Here is a 20,851-nt window from a genome sequence, read left to right as displayed (position 1 = left end):
CTTGACGCATTACCTGTGACGTCGCGTCGCCCTGCCTGCCTCCATTGTTGGCCGTGGCGATCGTCTATGTGGAGGAGGGTGGAGAGGAGGTTGACGAGACGGAGAGAGCAGAGCGCATTCTACAATACTTTTTCGCTAGACTCGCACCGACGTACGCATACCCTAACATACATATATTTAAATTTTCACTTTCAGTTTCACTTGATCTTCGACTTGAGGCCTCTCTGCAGCAATGGCGCCACATCCTTGGGATTGCGGTTCCTGGTCTCCGGCAAGTAGCGGCAGGTCAGGAGGAATCCATAGAGGCATATCAGAGAGCAGGGTATAAAGGCAAACGGTCCAATGCCCGACTGCAGGAGGGGGAACACCATGCCAAGCAGAAAGTTGGATAGCCAGTTGGTCAGGCTACCCAAGGCCATTGCAGCGGGACGTGGCGACACCTCGAAGATCTCTATCAATAGGCCAAAGAGTGATGCTCATAGCACATGCACATTTCGGATACTCACCAGAACCAATGAAGAAGGGCATGGGTCCCAGACCCAGGTTAAAGGCAACGATGTACAGCGACAGAAAGAGGATGCAGCCGTAGGAAACCTTCTGGTACGAGCTCTAAGGTGAAAGGATACGTAAGCGTATGCCAAAGGTATACGTCTATTCAAGGTGTTGCTACCATAAGCTCGAGCCCGACGCTGAGCAAAGACAGAAAAATGGATGATAATAGGCAGGAGAGCATCATCATGATTCGCCTGTTGAAGCTGGCCATCATCCAGGGTCCGAAGAGGGCAACGAAAAAGTTCAGCACTCCCTCGGCGAAATTCAGCCACAAGGCCACTTCCAAGGTGAATCCAGCATCTGTGAAAATGGACACGGAATAGAACCAGATCTGGGGGCGGGAGAAAGATTATGCTGAAATGGCCCTGTGTGGACAATGCCATATCCCACCGCATTTATGCCGCTCATTTGCTGAACCAAATGGAAGGAGCAGACAATGATCAGGGGCATCGTCAGCTTGCTGTTGCGAATCACGTCCGCCATGCTACTCTTCTCCACCGCGACGGCCAAGGCAGCCTCAATCTCCGCCAGCTCCGTGTCCACGCGCTGCTCGCTCTTCCGCAGTCGCACAAGAATCGCTCGGGTCTTACCCCTGTTGCCCTTGGACATCAAGTATCTGGGGCTCTCGGGGAACCAGAGGAGCGGCGCAAGGCCAATGATTACCAGTATCACATAGCCACCCAGGGCACAATGCCAGTGCTTGCTAGTGCCCAACAGGAAATCGAAGGAAAAAAACTGACCCACCACAACCCCGCCTGTGATGCCGATACAGGTGAAGACGCCCACGCTGCCGCTCAGTTCCGCCGGCGCCAGCTCCACCAGATACATGGGCTGAGTGGTGTAGACCAGGCCAGCTCCTATGCCGCCTGTCAGTCGCCCAAGGAGCAGCATTTCCACCGAGCTGGCCATGCGGCAGAACAACTGCAGAATCGCGGCAATGGTGAGCAGGGCTCCACTGACAAGTAGGCTGCCCTTGCGTCCCAGCTTCGTGTTGCAGCCGGGCGCAACCAGAGAACCCACAATGCCACCGACTTGGAACATGGACGCTACACAGGCCATCAGAGTTGTCAGCTGAGAGTCGCCCAAGACGGTCGAGTATCTGGACTGGGCCGACTCGAAGATCCAAAGTCTGATGAACTAATAAGGGATTAGTATTGAGCTATGGCTCCTCTTCACCCACCCACCTGGGCTGGTGCGTTGATCACGCCAAACGAATATCCGATGGGAATGACGGCCCCCAAGGTGATGCACACGCAGATCAGCAGAAGGAACGCTGTCCAGCCCTGCTTCTTCTCGTCCATTGTGGGTGTATTTTAGCTTTTGCTGGATTCCTAGATGTCAGTCAGATAAAACGCAGCCTCCTTTGATCATGAAATCGATTGTTGGTCGCATTTTGGATTTGTATTAAGTGACTATACTGATTATAATGATTACTGATTATATATATGTAGATTACTGAAGACCATCTATAGTTCTAGTCCAGTTTCGAGAGCAGTCCGTGGCTCATCAGGGGCTTGACATCTTTGGGCTCGCGTCCTCGCGTTTCCGGCAGATAGCGCCATGTGAGCAGCAGGCAGTAGATGCACACGCACATGCAGGGCATGAACGCGAAGGAGCTCCAGACTCTCTGGAGCAGGGGAAAGCACATGCCCACCAGGAAATTGCCAATCCAGGAGAAGAGGCTGCCCATCGACATGGCCACTGGACGGGGCGAGTCCTCGAGCAGCTCTGCGGAAGAAACAAATCTTGTATGAGCTGGTAATGCCAAAACGAGAGCTAAACAGATACGAACCAGAGCCAATAAAGTAGGCTATGGGACCTAAACCAATCTGGAAGCCCAGGATGAAGATGAGGATGAAGGCAGCACAGAAATAGGTCAGCACCGTGCTCCCCGAGCTCTCCAGGAAGTACAGACCAATGGACATGGCCAGAAGCGAAAGGGCGCAAACGGCGCAGGACAACATCATTAGAGGACGACGCGGGAACTTGTGGACCAGAAGCGGGCCCAGCAAGGAAGTGCACAGATTGAATCCGCCAATGCCCAGATTCAGCCAGGTGGCTGCCTCCGGCGAGAAGCCCGCCTGAGTCAGAATGGACAGGGAGTAGAAGAAGATCTGAAAGGATTCGAATCGGCATCAATTTCATCACAGATTAAAGCGGAAGCTGCAGGACCTACAGCATTGATGCCACTGAGCTGTTGGGTGGCTTGGAAGGAGCAGACCAAAAGCAAGGGCAGAAACAGCTCTCTATCACCCAGAACCTGACATAGGGAGCTATCCTTGCTGCTGGCCTGAGCCTGGGCCTCCAACGTGGCCTTCATCTCGAGTAGTTCCCGCTGCACTTCCTCCTCGGCCCCCTGGCCGCGTATACGCCGCAGCGCTAGCTCACTGCCGGCTGAGTCGCCCTTGTGCAGGTAGAGCCAGCGAGGACTCTCCGGAAACCACCACATGGGCAGCAGCGAGACGAGCACCAGCAGTGTGTAGAAGCTCAGGGCGTAGGGCCACAGGTTCTCGTTGCCAAGCAACTGGGAGAGGGTCACCACTTGTGCGAGCAAAATGCCACCCGTCACCCCAATGCAGGTGAAGACGCCCACACTGCCGCTCAGCTTCGAGGGAGCCAGCTCCAGCAGATACATGGGCTGGGCGGTGAAGATCAAGGCAGAGGCGATCCCGCCCAAGAAGCGTCCAACCATCAGCATCTCCAATGACTTGGCAGCCCGACACCAGGTAAAAAGCATGCCGCAAACTACGAGAATCGCGCAGCTTATCATGAGACAGCCCTTCCTGAAAGAGGCAGCAAGATAAATCACAGAGTTAGCTTGAGTGAGGACTCCACCATTTTGTCACACTCACCGGCCGTATTTGTCGCTGCACAAGGCGCTGAAACAGGACCCGCAAATGCCCCCAATCAGATAGATGGAGACGATGCTGGTCCACAGTATATCTAGCTGGCTTGAGCTTACGATGGTGTCGTACTCGCTGGCCAGGATATCCTCACACCAGCGCTTGATGAGCTCGGCCGGTGCATTGAGAACGCCGATGAAGTATCCCACAGGAATGGTGGTGCCCACCGTAACGCTTAGGCAGATGAACAGCAGAAACGTGTTCCAGCCGCGGCCTTTAGCCGGCGTGACGTGCTGCAAAGATAGCAAAGTAATTCAAATGTTTACCGAGAGCCAAACAAAAGACTTAAGCGAAAAACTCGTTCCCGAAAGGAGAGAGTGTCTGTCAAATCAGCAAGTCACCATAACAAAGGCCATGATGAGCGATGAGCCACGAACAACCAAATCCGCGATGCTGCTACGTGAAGAGCCAAAACTAAAGTGTCACGGATCTGGTTGGGGAGCTCTCACTCTCCACCAGACAGACACCTGCCTGAGTCAGCCTGTGTCAATTGCATACGGAGAATGTTTGGAAACACTGCTCCTACGCTTACAGCCCCTACAGAGCCCGCCATAGATAAATTTGTCGTGTATTGTTCTACTTGTTTCCTTATCACTGACACGGGCGCTTCCATTTGCACTGAACATACATATCCGATCGCTTTAACACACTACTATAGAGTGCACAATACTCCCGTGTCGCATATAAATGTGATTTTATTTAGCAGTTCCTAAATCACTGCATCCATCTGATCCAATCAAACGCTCAATTAACTAACATACATACATTGAGCAGAGAGCACAAGTGAGCCAGCACGAGGAAAGGGCATCCACAGTTGGATCTGCGGATCCCGCTTTTGTGGCGCATTCTTTACAACAATAAATCTAATTAACAAAGTATTAGTTGGAGTGCCGTCCCCAGGGCGCTTAATTGAACTTGTGCGACGATAAGGGACGGGCCGTATGGACTTAAAGTTAGTTCCTCATTCATATTTTTTATTTTTTTTTACAGAAAACTTATGACGTATAAAAGATAAAAAATTGGTTCGGCTTGTTGGCTTATTGTCGATGAAGGCACAAGGTACAAGACACGGCCTCATCTTTGCAATTGTACATTTAAGAGACACCCTATCATTAGCTAATTATATCTAAGTGTAAGACGTGCGTTCGCGGCAGGTATCACTTGACCTTGGACCGGAAACCCTTCGATACGAGAGGTGCCACCTCTGAGGGATCCCGCCCTCGTGTTTCCGGCAGATAGAATTTCGTTAGCAAACAGAGCAGCACACAGGTAATGGAGAACGGCAGGAAGACAAAGGCGCCCCAGGCATTCTGCACGCTAGGGAAGGATATGCCAATTATGAAATTGCACGTCCATGACGCCAGGCTGCCCATCGACATGGCCACGGAGCGAGGGGCCACCTCGAACAGTTCTGCAAATTGAAAAGGCATAATTCGTATCAGTTAGCAGTCCAGTAATTGAGCCAGCGACGATCGGCGATCAACGACAACGACAGAGTGTCTGGAGTTGCCTATTGTCATAAACAACTGGTCCAATGAACCTCGTTCAATTCAATTATAGACTGAATGCTCTGAAATTGGAGCAACTGGCGGCATCACGAGACTCGACTTTTACTTCGACGCTTGTGGCAGCTGGCGTTGTCACGCGACTGGCGGCCCGGCCTCAAATTACCTGATCCAATGAAGTACGGAATGGGGCCCAGGCCGAACTGGTAGAAGAAAATGTATCCCATGATGCAGAAAATGCAGGCGGAGGCAAACCAGCTGACAAAGTCCTAAAATTCATAACAAACGAGAATCAAAAAATGCAATCAGATGGAACAAGCACGAAGAAACACTTACGATATAGTACAAGACGAAGGCAATGGTAAAGAGGAATACGGAGCACAATGCACAGGAGAACATCATAAGGGTGCGTCTGTTGCAGGTGGCCATCAGCCAAGGGCCCATCAGCGAGACGGCCAGATTCAGGCATCCAGCACCCAAATTGGCCCACTGGGCATTCGCTGTGGAGAGGCCAGCCTTCTCAAAGATGGAAACCGAGTAGTAGAAGATCTGCAAAATGTTCAGTATAATGAAAATCCGATATAAATATGTTTTAAACGAATATCACTACTCACTGCATTGATGCCCGACAACTGCTGGCCGCCGTGGAAGCAGCAGACAATGACAAGCGGTAGCAGATAGCGGGAATCGCGGAGCACATCGCAGAATCTGCTTGTCTGCTTCTTGGCATTGGTCTCGGCTTCCATCTCGGCCAGCTCCTGTCCGATGAGTTCTTCCGCATCGTCGCCACGCAGTCGCTGCAGTTCTCGCCTGGCTGCCGCACGATTGCCCTTGACTATGTACAGGAACTTGGGGCTCTCAGGGAAGAGATACGAGGGCAGGTAGCCCACAATGATCAGGCCCATGTATGCGGCTAACGCATAGTGCCAGAGATCAGCGGTGCCAAAAACATCGGCCAAACTGCATACTTGTCCCACGACCACGCCTCCCGTCACACCCACACCACAGAAGACGCCCAGCGTTCCACGCAGTGCTAGCGGAGCCACCTCGGACAGATACATGGGCAAGGTCGCGGTTACAAGGCCCGATGCGAGCCCGACAATGAAGCGTCCAATCAACAGCATTTCGACGGAGTTGGCCGCGCGGCAGAAAAAGAAGAGCACCGCTCCGACCGTAAACAGCCCCCCGCAAATGAGATAGCATGCTTTTCTGCAAAGAGAGAGAGAGAGAGAGATTAATATTAATCTATTAATCGTTTCCGTTTTGATTTGCGCTGAATAAATGCCCTACTGAATATTTTAAGGTCGTATTGGCATTTGTTTTGCACATTAGGGGACATAAAAAACTCTATATAAGCGGCTTATCTGACTGATTAACGGCCACACATACCTGCCGAATTTATTGGCCGCCCCAGCCCCGCCCAGCGAGCCGATGGCGCCACCAACCAGGAAAACAGAAACAATGCTCGACCACAGCAAATCCAGTCCGGTTTCGCTCAGGTTGCTGCCATAGTTGTCATGCAGCGTTTGATTACACCAAATTTTCATGAACTGTAAAGATAGGGGAGTTAGTATTGCTGCCACTGGACAGGTACTTAGGCTGGGTCGGAACTCACCTTGGAGGGAGCATTGATAACGCCTATGCAGTAGCCCGTCGACACTGCTCCGCCTAAGGTGGTGGCCATGGCCATCAGTAACATCAGCTTGCCCCATCTCGGTTTCTGAAATCATTTGAACTAATATTAGAGATAGCATTTCTGAAAAAATATTTTAGTGCGCATAGATGTTGGACTGTGATAGCGTTTTGCTTGTGTGCGGTCCGGTGCGTCATTGTTGTTGGGGTCATAACGTACTGATTTATTCCCGGAATGGAATGCTTTAATCTGAATAATTGTCGCTAATTATGGCTAACACTGACCCAGGGTCAAAAACTTTCTATTTCTTTTCAAGAGCAATGGGATTAGATTTATTCGAAATTTACTTATGTATAATCAAACTGCTTTAATTGAATTAGAATGGCGGTGTCTATTTATAAGCCGATAAGGAATGCCTGGAAATTCAGCTGATAAAACGAATGAAAAGATCGCAACATTGCCCCAAATATTCGGCTGTACGAAAGTACAGTGTACACGTTTGTATGTATAGGTGTTTATATACATCAGTCAATGTCACTACGGGTTTTACTGCACATAAGACCACTAAATAAATATATATTGTATATAAAAGCGTTGTGTGTGTTAATCTATTTTAAGTATTTCCAAACATATATGTACATACACATGTAAATAAAGTACAGAGGGTAAGAGACGCGTGTAGTATATATTATGTTCTTTATTCCGAGATAAAATAACAGCATCCAACAAACACAATGCATGTATGTAATGTACATATGTAACTGCATAGTCAACAAAGGAAAAGATGCAAGAGTGCACAAGCAGGAAATAGAATAGTTTACAGTTAGAGAGGTACACAAAAGAGATCTTGCAGAGGGGAGAGGAGAGTGTTGTGCTCAGTTAAAGAACCGTTTGCTCTCTCACCTGATTTATATTCGTCTGCGGCGACAGCAGCTCCACTCGTGTGGGCTGCGAGTATAACTGTTGTGATTCGGCAGGGTAATTTTTATTTGCCATATTGATAAACTTTGCTTGTTAAGAACACTTTGGAGCACACGCGAACATTAACAGTGCGTGTGATGATTGTTAACAAAATTTGTTGTATCGTAGCGGGCTCGGCGTTCGGTTTGCAGTGTTGTGTAACACACTATGGTACTTTTACAGGTGAGAAGGTGTCGTGGCCGTATGCAAATTCATACATTCCACCACTAACAATTTTATTCAATTATTTAGAATAATTGTTTATATTTGACGATACATGGGAAGCGCACTGGTAATGCCAGCGTTGAAGGCTTGGAGCAGCCTGAGTACGCGATAATGCATGCCGATTTATTGGGGGCTAAAAGCTCCCAGAAAAGAGCACATAATTGTGCCGGCAACTACTGTTAGAAGCTTTCGCTCTCTCTCTCTCTCTCTCTGGAGGGAGCCCGCTGATGATACAACACACAAGGTGGCGCAAACTTTGCGAATCAAGGGAATTGTTGGTAAATATATTAATTATGTTTTGGGTTACACATTCACTTCACCGAGAGCAAAAAAAAAAAAACGAAACTAAAGAATCAAATAGCACCGCAAATGAGCTGGATGACCGCACCTTCTGTAGGTAATGTGTCATGCTGTCGTTTGCCACATCCTTATTGATGAGTTCGATAGCACTGTTTTTTATTTCAAACTGAGCATCACAGCTGGTTTCTTATAAACACTATGTTTTAATTAAGGACAAGAGTCTACTTTAACAAATTAAAAAAGCAATCAACTTAATTCGCTGTCGACAAACGTGCCTTTGTCCAGAATTGGGTGCTCTAATCATAAACACAATCAAGCATGGGTGACCAGCACAAAAAAGTGATACACATTACAGTTATACAAGCACGTTCATCGCAAGCATAATTGTTGATAAATAAAAACAAAATTAGTTATCTGTCCATTTCAGATGTATTTATCGTGTATCGTATGTACTACTGACACTATGAAACTGCCGCTGATAGCCAAATCCTTATTGGCTCGGATGCAATGGCTAATCTGCGGAATTTTAATATTTCACCTGTCCCGAGTCTCACGTTCGGCCAGAATATATTACCATTAGAAGCATTACAAATATTTGTATAATTTTAGATATGAAATGATATGTCCCTCTGATGCAGTTGAGTCTGCTCGTGGTGTACAATACGCGCGGGCAGACTGTGCCATTTCAGGTAGAACTGAGTGAATGTCCATTAAAATTTAATAATTTAATAAGAACTCGGATAGAATAGAAGTATAATCTTTTACATGGGTCAAATTTTAAAAGGGTATAATATAAGTTTTAACAGAATGGACAATAAATTCTTAAGATATTTTTAAAAAGTGTATACTTACATCATTGTTTTTATCTGTGGCTCCCATCGGAATATATCCTGTAGAATGTATCCCTTGCTTAAACAATAAAACACTGCAATACTTGCGAAACGAGTTTTGTATATCTGGTCGCGTTATAATTGAATAACTTGAACGTCTGTGGATTTGAGGTAGCTAAAAACACACACACATTCCGGGAGTTCGTTAACGGTGCGGCGGTTCTGGCCCGATTGCGAGCGGATTGGCAACTGAGGGAATAATTAAACCCAATGCACTTGCTTTGCTGCGGTCAATGATATCGATGAGCTGATATGAGGAGGGGTCATAAACTGTCAAATTAAACGAGTTTGTTTTGTGGCTGGCCCAGATTCCTTCAGTATTACCTATTCCTCGATCTATGTTCCACAAAAATTATCTGTTTAATTCAATAACATTCTTTATCTGAACGTGTTAAATGTGCTGTTGGAATACACATAACGCCGCTTTATCCTTATCGTTTCGACTCATGAATTGAACAGAATTGTTTTCATACCTCTGAATCGATAAGGGGTAGCAGTGTTAGGGGGGAGGTTCATATCAATTTTAAGAAAATAAATTTCAATCTAAAACGTTCAACACATCAATAGCGTATAGAGACCCAACATTCCAAAGAATACCCTAATAGTGCAAAAAATTCCACTTTTGTAGACCCGTTTAGGCTATTGTTTGTCTCCGTATCTCAAAACCTTTTCGGATTTGTGATAAACAGTTAATAGCTTGGTGTTTAATCAATTCAACACTCTTTTCATAATTTTCTATCATGTAGTGTCCATGGATGTCTTGTTCCTTATCGCTTGGAAGGAACTGTGATCTATTTGATCCATGGGCCCTTCGGATGTAGTAATGACTAAGAGTAACGAGGAAAGCTCCAGAAAGAGTTTTAAGGATCTACACGAGTGGCTGCCTTTGCCGGAGCGTTTTTAACCAAGTCGCTTTGGAAGACACTCATGCAATGTAATTGCAATAATTAAGATTGATGTGCTACATATATTTAAAAAATTTGAAAGGCAAACAAGTTAGTCTTCATATTAAATAATATTGTGGCTATACCCTTTATTTTGTGTGTGTGAAGCTTAATTAACTTAATTAAAGTATTTTAATTTATAAAGGCGCGAAAACTTGTTTTAAAACTGTCAGTCCTGCAAATGATGTGGATATAATAGTGGATAGTGCTGTAAAGCGGATTTTCTCTCCGGATTTTTGTTTTACACTAAAAACGGTCACACTTTCGCTGAAATATTCAAATTTACGTCGCAATTTGTTTGTTTACTAACAAAATATTTGTAATAATAAATGATCTGTTCTGTGCGCGAGTATACGCCATTATCATTCAGGCTCAGCTTGTTGTATGTTGTATCGGCGTCCATACGGGACTCATCAGGTGGGATGGAACAGGCCGCCGACGCCGGGCGTTTGGCCATATCGATGCAGGAGCTGGCTTTTGACCTGGATGTTTTCCTCGTACGACACAGAAGAAAGAAGCCGTGGATCTCAATGTGGAGCGGTAAGCGGAGAATTCAGTTATCATTTCTATCAGATTTTCTAGTTTCCAGACTATTTTAGCACCTGCAGACCTGGAATTCAACAGGGCACCAATATGCCCCTTCTGGATGTTGAACAAAACGTGAGAGATCTCACTTACAAAGAAGACTCCAAAAAGCACCGAACCCAAAGTTCTTACCTTCCGCGATAAGTTTGTTTTCGACAAGATGAAGGCTGCTACCATGGGGACTGGAGCAAGAAGGTTCCCCTTGACGTGGCTTGTTCGGTGGACGAAGTCTCCTGCCTTGCCACCGATCGAAATCATATTACAAGCATCTACAATCACATAGAACGGGACGTGTTGACCAAGCAGATCGGCTTCATACCCTTCTATTCAGGGTGCAATAGTTACAAAATCGAGCCCCAGGAGTATCCATGGATAGCGCTTAAGCTGAATCACCTGCTAAAGCTGGAGGCAGCAGACATTACCGCTAAAGAAGGCTTGCTGGACTGCTGTGACAAAATTCTGACCTCCAGATTCTTGCGTTTGACAAAAACAAACAGAAAACTGTCCTGCGACGTGACGAAATTGGTTAGGTCGTGTAAGTATCACATCGTATCCATGTTTCTTTGGTCTCTTCTATTGTAATTTCACTTAACAGCATACAAGACGGCACCAAGATCTTCTTCCAAGAAGGCCTGCAACGTGTGTTGCTCTTGATCCAAGTCTGGTCGATAGTCAAACGTACTGCCTCCGCAGGGCATCGATCTGTGCGTTCATTGCATCGGTCTGTCTCCAGCTCTAGCATCATTTGGGAGTCGAAGAAGGACGGCAAAAAGCGCTTTAAGGATATGACCGTACACGACACCGACGCTCTGAAGGCCGAGTATCTGGTACACAAAGGCTTTAACGATATCCTTTAATCAGGTCAGCAATCCGGTAATATTCAGATTACATTCTCAGCACTGATTTTACCTTAATTTTTCCATTTTTTAGATCGATTTTAACCGAATGTTACTAAACTAGTCTATTAATCGAAGTCATCGCCATTCCAGAATCTGCTGCATATCAAAATAAATCGTGTCCAGGTGCACAGACCAAAGTCTTGTGCTGCTTTTAGAGTCATTACTTCTCTATTTGATTGATTTGGGCTAATGACTGGGCAACTGTTTAACTTTAAACTACTGTTTTTCCCAAAAAATTTGTATTTTAAGAATCTATCGCCGTCCAAAGATTGCGGCTAAAGAGATAGGCAATAGTATAGCAAATAAGATTTAGATAGAATGAGATCGCACTGAAGTCTACCGATTATCCGCAGCAATCATACTATCAAGCAAATAGTTGCTATCTTACATCTTCATGATGCCCAACCTAGCCTCATCCGCCCGCGCCAGTTCGTAACGGACGAAAGACGGCCCCACCGGCGACAGGAGCTTGGGATCCAGCTTGTCATCAGGCCGTTGCTTGAGGATGTAGCTGTAATGATGAAGCCCACCACCACATACCAATCACAGGACAGATCAAGGATGCTGAATCCTAAACGCTCATGGGTGCACTGAACACACACACGAGATGAACACTCCCGGCATGCTCCGCAGATGGCCCACAGAGTCCTGGACGAAATTTGGCATTATTTTGTTCTGTTTGGACACTTGCCGCCTGGTTGGGATAACAATCGTGGGAGCAGGAGTGGATCACGATGCACGTGAATCTGTTGAAAGCCGTTGGCGATATTCTTGTTGTAGAAAACAGGAATAATCACGTACATTAAGGCACCACCGCCACCGTGCAGCCCAAGTTAAAGAATGGTCATAATGGCAATGGCCGAGAGCCGACTAGCCACAAGGAAAGTGTCAATCGGTATCCTTTTCATTCTGTTCGTTATCACCTGAAAAAACCTGGAATTTATATTGCGCTTATTATTCACGTGGAGCCAAATATGATCAAACTTTCCAAATCTTTCGAAAAATGCAAGCATCAGGAATATAGCGTTTTTAGTTTAAGACATATGAGAGCATTCAGAGTGCTAATTTAATTTTTTAGTGAGAAACAATTTGGTCAATTTTTATTTACATACTGCATATTTCAGGTGGAATAAAAACAAAACTATGCAACGTGTCTCTTTAATTGGGTGTATTCATATTTATAGTTACCATTTTTCAATGTAAAAAATATTCTGCTGTTATTTTAAAACTTTCAATTGACTTACAATTAAAATTACACCGAACTACTCCTAGTTTTTGTTTTAAGATTCTTTGAAGTTTACCCAAGTCTAGAAGCTACACCTGCCATTTGGTTTTTGGGAACAATCACGATGGAAGCTCATCCCGGATATATGTAATAATAAATAACTGTGGTGGCTAAAGACATAATCCAATGATTGGGCGTCATTCAGAATATTATAACCTGCACCTGCAAACTAAACCTCGAACCCTGCGCAGCTGTTACTGGAAAAATATCCTGAAGGATATCCGTCAAAGGAAGCTTAGCTGGAAGGCGAAAAGAGCGTGATTCAAATGCAAATGAAAAAAATCAGGGTTTTGGTAACAGTGTGCCAAAATTACCAAAGAATTCGATCTGAGAGTAACAGCCCCTGATGGAGCCCCCTGCAGGTCCCTGGCAAGGGACGAGGTGGCGCAACTCACTTTAAAACAAATGATGATTGCCAATTGATTGCTCTTAATTACTTTTTCTTGGCCACCCACTCCGCTGGAAAATGGCAGTTAAGTTCAAGTTAACCTGCTCGTAAATCTCGGCGTGGCGACCTTTCAACCTCAACGGTGTGCATTGAACTGGCTGAAAATTCGCAAATCCCCGAGGCACAGACAATGGAAAGGCTGGAGACTGGAGACCGGAGGCTGGAGGCTGCAAAATAATAAAAAACTGACAACTGTTGGGGAAAAATATAAGAACCTGAAACTGATACGTACAGCACAATGCACGCTGAACAATAAGCAATTTCCTTTTCCTTTGAACTCAAGTTTATGGCGGCCTCTCATCACGCAGCCGATGTGACTCCCCCTTCAGCAGTCGGTTCATCGTACTCCAACTGTCTCCGATAAAACTGCATTTTAATGGCCAGCAAATCGCCCGGACAGATCCACCTTATCGTGAAGCTTAACAAATTGCCATAAATTGTCAGACTTTGAGCTGCCGCAAGTAGAAAAATAATGATTCGCTGGGCTGAAACAATTCATCGGACAAGCTGCAAATGCAGTTTCATTGTTCTTTCAGGCATGTGTCCACTTCTTAGCCATGCTCTTTGAAGCAATGCTACAAGCAGGCGGGACGGGACGGACAGAGAGGGCAAACAAGAGCTCGAGAGTGACTTACCTTGTTGCACTCACTTTTCGCCACTTTCGAGTGACCCGAGCTGGACCAGGACGCGCTCGACTCGACTGACAGACTGACTTTGACATGGCATTGTGCCCGGGAGGACGGGAGGACTATAAATAAGACACGGATATGTGTTGCTGCCTCACTGAGAGAATGAATAAATGTTTGGGGCGGGGCGTGTGGTGGGGGTACAAAAGTGCAAGAACTGTGTCACGCCTTTATTTGTTCGGTATCTACACATGTCCTTGCTGAGGGCAATATCATTTCAGGCAGAGGTTTGCGAAATCAGCTAATATCAAAACATAAGAACTCTTCCATGCTATCATATAGTATTAGTGCTAGTGCTGTGCTTACTGTTGATTGCAGGGTATTGCAGCTTCGTCTCTGCGCAACTATGCTTTCTCTTCGGTCCTATATTTACTTTGTTTTGCTACACAACAGACCACAGCGGTGCGGAGCGGAGCGGAGAAAGCGTCAAGCTGTTACTTCCAGCTTGTTATTATTTCTGGCTTTTGTTGCTAGCTTCGTAAAAGTACTACTGTATCTGTATGTGTGCCTGTCCATCTGTCTCCCCCTCTCTCTCTCTCTCTCTCTTTGTCTCTTTGTCTCTGTGTGTGTGTGTGTACGAGTATTTCCTGTTGACTCGACTCGTTCGACTTTTGCTTGAACATTTCCGCTTCCTTTCATTTAGCATTCGCCACACATTCACTTGGACTTGTTGCTGTTTGGCCCACAAATTTCAGAAATATTTTAAATACTTGAGTGCACACGACCCCGAGATGTGTTCACTTCACTTCGTTAGTGACTTTGCTTTCATACCCACAAAACTGTCAACGCGTACGAGTAAACGTGTTGTTCCCAAGCCCAGAGCTCCGAGAAGCTTCACCTTTTAACTTCCTGCGGTGGAGCATCTGCCGTTGACACATGTCGCCGCCTCGGCCTGCACTCTCCGTGTACTGAAACAATGCACCTTTGCTCCCTGTGGCTTCCCCCGAATGCCGGGCAGATGCCACATCCAACTCCAAAGTGCAAGACACAGGACACGCTTTTAGAGCATGCAACCCCAACTTTGCCCCATTCTGTTGACCTTTTCCTGGGCTTGTAGCTCCCGAGGCTACCACCAGCAAAAGGGGGGCTCCGTGACGTTGTCGCTCGATATGGAGAAAGCCATTTGATATAGTCAACTTGTATAAAATTAATGAGAATACCGAAAAAAGCGCGTAGCAAATTGCTTTGCGTCTAGAGAGTGGCGGGGGGCGAGAAGCAACAGGTCCGAAGAGGGTCGAGATGAACAAGCACTTTCAAAAGCATAAGCAAAAAATGGAAAAGAAAAGTATCATAACAGGAAACAGCCCCCCCCCCCCCCCAAGGAGCGCGAAGCGGAAAGAAAAACATCTAAGAGGCCTTTGTAAAGTTTTTCGCCTCGAGGCAGGCACGGGAAAAGGCTTAGGGCCCACCAAAATGAACAGAAGCCTGAAAAGCAGAGAAAGTAATCTTAAAGAAGTCAGCGGATAGATGCTGGATTCCCACTCGCAGCCATGGCGAGAAATATGGATAATATCATCGGCTAAATCAAATTACTTGCAAATAAATTAAATTTCACAGCAAATTGGAATCGTTTGTGGGAGTTCCTTTTAAGTCCGTAGCCTTGTCTATTTTTAGTATAACCAGGTCAACGTCGCCACTTTCATTTAACAGTTTCGCATTTATTGGTCACATCACGCTTGGAACTGTTTCTTCTTTGAGGAATCCTTGGAGAAAAATGGAGCCAACACATGATTTTCTACGATTTTCGACGAATCCAGTAGCTTACGTCCTTCGCCGAAGAAAGAATCTCGTGAGGGTCGTACAAAAATTGTACCGGTTAATGGATGCTGTGGGGGATCGAGTACTGCAATATTATCATAGTAGATAGGGGCGTCTTTGAAGGCTTGAAGATTGGCTTCAGTAGATACCAAAGTCTATCCATCATTATGGAGAATATTTTGAAAAGCAATTAAACCATTTTCAATGGTATTTTGTTGGCTACAGACTTAAATGGCAGCGGAGATGCGGAGGTTGTATAATTTTGACAACCATCAACAGATCCCTGAACGATAGTTCGACAGTCACATTCCCGTGAGCCAAATTTGATTAAAGTCTGATGACTATGCCATTCAGATACCAGAAGAACGATCGATTTGCCAGGGTATCTTAAGCTTCTGCTTCTTTTTTATGTTTTTTGATATTTTTATTAAATTTTTGAGCACTGCTCCGTCCCGTCCGCTCCATATTCAAGGCTTGCAAAGGCCAAAGGTGATTGAGTCTGGGGCCGAGAAATGTGAGGAGTAGTTGCGGCTGAGAACGGTTCTCCGCGCTTACACAAGACGGGAGGGGCGACGGGATGCAAGGACTGCCGTGTCAATTCAATCAACTTGCCAGCCCCTCCATCTTCATCTGTTTGCTGCTGTTGCTGTTGTTGCTTGGTTACACAAAATGAGAATTTATTGTACGTTATGTGCCTTATGCATGGCCCACAATACCGGGTACTACATACATACATACATAAGCATGTAATCGCACGGCGTGTGTGAGCTACATAATAAAATTCCAATTTGCCCGACAAGCGATGTCGCCGACACCCGCTTTTCATATAAAGAAATATACAGAAATATACAGAAATATATTCCTTCCCCTTCACAGCAGCACGTAAATACATGCGAGCATGTGCATACATCCGAGTATACAAATATGTTTTTCATTGTGCCCTTCGTTTATGCTTATTATTATGTGGAAATTGAAAAACTTGCACGCCCCTCCGCAGTGCCTCGACGGGTTAATTAACTCTCCTTCCGCTGGCGATGAAGTTCTTTGAAGGTACATTTGAGTCGTAAGGCTTTCCTTTCTTCTGGGCAAAACTCTTGAACAAAAATAGCTGACGCTGACCTTCTCCGGATGTAGGCCATTGCATCACGTGGCTTCGTTTCGGACAGAGTGAAAATCTCCTACTGGCACACTCGACCAGCCGCAGGATCACCATGCTCCAATTCATCGATGCCCTTGAGGGTGTATCCATACGAGAATGGGCAGCAAAAGAAATGGGTTGAGAATGGGCTAAAATCAAGAGTAACAGTGGAGTTTGCCGATGCACCCAAGCACTGTGAAATGTCCTTCGAATGTCAGTCCCGAACGCAGTATAAAGCCCCGCAGCGTCTCAATTGTTAGGTCAAAGGCCCATGCGTTGGAACTGGCCGCTGGATGGAGGTCACGTAACGCATGCTCGTCTAAAATTGATGATGTGCATCAACGTGTGGGCGAATTGGACTATGAGACCAGGTGCGATTGGTGCGGAGGCGGCGGTGGCGGCGGCGTTGGCGGTGGCCTGGGTGGCCATCAAGCCATTGACTGGGTGGATACTTTTTATCAGCAGATGCATATCTGCTTTTAGCATTTATGACATTTAAAATCTCCATCGCAGGAAACTCATAAAAGCGCACGCTCAAAATGTAAAGCGAAATCCCCAAAGAACATACAAGTTTGCCAAAAGAACAAAAATATGCCCATATTTTTATGTACGAGTATGTATAAAAATGTGGCCCAAATCTCCCTACCCACCACACTCCAAGCCTTGTAGTAGTCATCAGCCTTCGAGCACTCGGATATAAATACTTAATGCATGTCAGTATGGTTTTTCGCTTTGATTTAACAACGTTGATTTATGGCCACCGTCCCGTGAAGTATGCCGCATGGAAAGTAAAAATCAAATCGGTAAACCCGCTCTCACGTTCCACTTTCCACTCAACCACTGCCACACAGCCACACAGCCGCACAGCCACCTCCCCACTGAGCCGCTCGCAGGATGCGAATTTAATTAGTGCAAAGCGAAACGAATGAGTGCTGGATGCAGCACGCCCGGGCTCATCCGCTGATGAGATGACGCTGATGCTGGTGCCATGATGAGGCCACGGACCATAAAATGGCCAGCGAAAAGCGACTTTAATCGGGGCAGTACTACCTACCTACGGGTAGGTACCATACAAAATACATCGAATAAAGGCTGATGTGTCCACTTTTGTATGGAGTAAATCAAAGGCAACGGCACAGCTTAGAGGAGAGCAGAGCCAAAGTTCGGGATAAGTAGATCATTTCTTGGTTATTCACAGCTTTCCGCTCCGTCCATTTCGTCATTAAAAAACTTTTCCTTCTTGTGAATACTGGAGTATATCAAATTAATTTGCAACAGCAACTTTGACAACATTTTGTGCGAGCGCAAAAAAACCGAAAAAAGAAAAAACTTCTCTTTGGGCCTTGCTTTGGCACTTGCTAATTGAGTTGGGATCCGAGTGGCATGCGCCATGTGGGACGACCCTTGCGCCCGCCGACTTGTCAACCTTTTTATTTGGTTCAATAAATAAATTGCCAGTCCAAAAATATTTGTATTTGTAAAAACAAACTGTGTTGCATACGCAGCTTGTTGTTTATTTCCAGAAAAGGAAAACAAAGGCCTGATCGGCAAAAAATCGCTCATACGCCACAGCTACCAATGCATAGCTGATGTGGCCAATACCAACACCTGACACGAAAAATTTAAAAAAGGCCAATAAATGGCAGCACCCACGTGCTTTTTTCTTTTTTCTTTTTTCTTTTTTTTTGGTTTGGAAATACTGTTAAGCGTAATGGAAAATTCTGCGCTTTTTGATATGTGTGCATGTGTGTGTGTACGTAGGTGGGGGCTTAGGCAGCGGGGGTGGGGCAGGTGCGGATGTGTTAAGTCAGGCCTTTGGTCTTTGGCACTCTTTGTTTCTATTTTCGGGGGCGTCGCACGTGTCGAATGCCGAATATTTGAAAATACTCCTTCATTGGAAACTGTCTTTAAAAAGTCTTTTTCAAGTTTCAAATCTTAAATACAAGACATTCAGATTGCCCTAGAGAATTTAATTGCGTAAATTAATTAGGGAAAATGTGTTTTTGCGAGACATTTGAAAGAAGCAACAACACAGGCAAAACGACAGGAATAAAAGAAGAAGATAACTCTGGTTGTTGACAGCAAAATAACAGGTGGGGTGGGGGCGTGGGCGAGGGCGAGGCTGGTAAGGGAAAAGTGGCGCAGGAAAACCTTCGCCGTTTTGCGCTCTTCAAATATTCATGAGAAGACGGCACAAAGTGCTCAAGTTTATTGCAATAAAAACAGTAAACGGCGGCGGCGGCGGCGGCGGCGGCGGCGGCGGCTGTTGCTCTTTCGGTCATACATATATTCGCGCTCTCGCTCTCTCGCTCTTTCGGGGCTCCTCTACCTGTCTCATATTTCACGATTTTATGGTTTTTGTTCTTGTGAAATATGCAAAGCATTCTAAGAAGGTTGACAAAATGATTTACAAATTGTCAATTATCAAGGGACTCCCGGTCTATCTCTGCTTCCCTGCGTCTGAGTCTGGATCTCATTCACTTGAATGGCATCATACCTGGCTGAAGTGCAGAAATGCAGAGTGCAGCGCTATAGGCAGGGAAGAGGCTGAATAAGAGCCAAAATCAGAATGGACACAACTATTGCATCACACGCAAAAACCCGCTAAAGTGCTGACGCATGCACTTTCTGCGGGAATGCCATGACATCACTTTATACGCACGATTTGTGGCAAATGCCGCCATAATTTCTTCTAGCCCCTCTGCCCTCAGCCACTCCATAGGACTGCTGCTGCTGAAGCTGCGGCGAGTGGGCGCAGGATGACCAAATGCAAGAAGATGGCGACGACTTCCGCACAAACGGAAGCCACATTCCTCTTATATTTCCATCTCTCTTTCTCTCTTTCGACGTGTGTGTATCTGTGGGTCTGCCATTGTCAACGTTGTCTTTGCCCACACACCCTGACACTCACACACACGGAGGCACAGACCAGTAGTGCCAGTTTGGCTGCCATCCAAGAACGGAACACAAATTTTTGAGTACAGTCAGCAAAAAAGCTCATTCTTCGGAGCAACTAAATTCGTGGCGCACCTTTAAGCGCTGCTAAAATGCATGCACCGCCATGCCTGCATGTACGTGTGAGTATAAGTGTTAGTCTAGGTGTAGGTGTAGGTGTAGGTGCAGGCGTGGGTGACAGCAATTAGCGAACTAAACTGTCCCTGAGCGTTGCTGCAATTGAATTTCCACGTGACGGAATGTCAGACCCAAAAGCTGTTGCCACTAGCGAAAAATCTACGAGGAGTTGTTGGCAAAATTTGTGGAAATGTGAGCAGTATTTTCGATAGAATACGTATCATACATCCACGAAGAGAGAATCCCAACTATCAGCATACCTGAAGACACACGGACAACGTGACATCAGCTCAGCATGGTTAAATTGGTGAAATTTCCGGGTTAGTTGCACACCACCCCACACACGTCCCGCTGTGACTGGTTGTACGGGTTTTTGTTTTTCTTCTAAACGTCTGAGTTGACATCATGGCCCCCCCCCCCCCCCCCCCCTTTCTCTCTGGCTCGTTCCAATGCAAATGCGGCAATAGATCCGGCCGCAAGCTTCTCTCAATGGAACAACGTCCGAAGAGGGAGGAGGGGCGCTGGCTAAAGAGTGAGTGGAACAAATCTGCCGGCGGCATTTTTGGCGGCAAGCGCCAACGCCAACGCCAACGCGGGAATACCCCTTTGTCGTTGGGGCCATAGAGTTCTTTGTTGTTGGCCATGGACTCGGCATTCGGCACTCGGCACATGGCACATGGCGGACTCTGGACGTGTTGGCGCTTCAAAAATCATTCATTGAGAATTCCTTACCCACACACACACACACACACGCGAATACAACTATCCTTTGTGTTTGTGCGTGTGTGCGCCGCTAGTTGGCTGCCAACGAAGAGATTTTACGCGTGGGCGTTTTGGATCCCTCGTTGCTGTCTCTTGTTTTCGTACTCCAAATATTTGTAGTCGAAAATTTGTTGAGAAAGTACTACGAAACGAGTCTATTGAGCTGGCTCTCTCTCTCTCTCGCTCTCTCTCTCTCTCTCTCTCTGGTGGTCTGCCTGCTTTTATCTGTATGTAATGGCATGCCCATGCCCTATCTCCCTCGCTTGCCATTAAGTTTCATTTTATGACAGCGTCGCTGGAGCTACG

The 20,851-nt window shown here is 46.1% G+C and overlaps 3 protein-coding genes and 1 long non-coding RNA gene across 6 annotated transcripts; 1 reads left to right on the top strand and 3 right to left on the bottom strand.

Moving 5' to 3' along the window:
* Nucleotides 1-166: 166 nt before the first annotated feature.
* LOC6592793 (solute carrier family 2, facilitated glucose transporter member 3) lies at nt 167-1,890 on the bottom strand. The gene is made up of 5 exons (XM_002017788.2): nt 1,737-1,890; nt 943-1,689; nt 671-883; nt 507-609; nt 167-451 (listed from the first exon to the last, which is right to left on the bottom strand). The coding sequence occupies exons 1-5, from the start codon at nt 1,851-1,853 to the stop codon at nt 198-200; spliced, it is 1,434 nt and encodes a 477-aa protein (XP_002017824.1). The 5' UTR covers nt 1,854-1,890; the 3' UTR covers nt 167-197.
* Nucleotides 1,891-1,934: 44 nt separating this feature from the next.
* On the bottom strand, nt 1,935-9,095 carry LOC6592794 (solute carrier family 2, facilitated glucose transporter member 7). Of its 2 annotated transcripts, none has more exons than XM_026986186.1 (5): nt 8,931-9,095; nt 3,405-3,688; nt 2,729-3,335; nt 2,345-2,666; nt 1,935-2,280 (listed from the first exon to the last, which is right to left on the bottom strand). In XM_026986186.1, the coding sequence occupies exons 1-5, from the start codon at nt 8,955-8,957 to the stop codon at nt 2,027-2,029; spliced, it is 1,494 nt and encodes a 497-aa protein (XP_026841987.1). In that variant the 5' UTR covers nt 8,958-9,095; the 3' UTR covers nt 1,935-2,026. The 2 variants fall into 2 exon arrangements, with proteins under 2 accessions (XP_026841987.1, XP_002017825.1); XM_002017789.2 differs by lacking the exon at nt 8,931-9,095 and adding an exon at nt 3,797-3,890.
* Nucleotides 4,403-7,802, bottom strand: LOC6592795 (solute carrier family 2, facilitated glucose transporter member 1). Its single transcript, XM_002017790.2, has 7 exons — nt 7,497-7,802; nt 6,576-6,680; nt 6,350-6,510; nt 5,575-6,169; nt 5,297-5,509; nt 5,127-5,229; nt 4,403-4,866 (listed from the first exon to the last, which is right to left on the bottom strand). Exons 1-7 carry the CDS (start codon nt 7,587-7,589, stop codon nt 4,613-4,615), a joined length of 1,524 nt encoding a protein of 507 aa, XP_002017826.1. The 5' UTR covers nt 7,590-7,802; the 3' UTR covers nt 4,403-4,612.
* Nucleotides 9,096-10,250: 1,155 nt separating the features above from the next.
* LOC6592796 lies at nt 10,251-12,471 on the top strand. Of its 2 annotated transcripts, none has more exons than XR_003408456.1 (4): nt 10,251-10,452; nt 10,512-11,032; nt 11,093-11,358; nt 11,428-12,471. It is a non-coding gene; the product is annotated as an uncharacterized LOC6592796 (long non-coding RNA). The 2 variants fall into 2 exon arrangements; XR_003408457.1 differs by having other exon boundaries at nt 11,093-11,370.
* The last annotated feature ends 8,380 nt before the right edge of the window (nt 12,472-20,851 follow it).

Source organism: Drosophila persimilis, unplaced genomic scaffold, assembly GCF_003286085.1.
Source record: "Drosophila persimilis strain 14011-0111.01,24,50 unplaced genomic scaffold, DperRS2 tig00000002-arrow-pilon, whole genome shotgun sequence".
NCBI lineage: Eukaryota > Metazoa > Arthropoda > Insecta > Diptera > Drosophilidae > Drosophila > Drosophila persimilis.
Note: the sequence above shows the minus strand (reverse complement) of the source record. Positions and strands in the feature narration are given on the sequence as shown.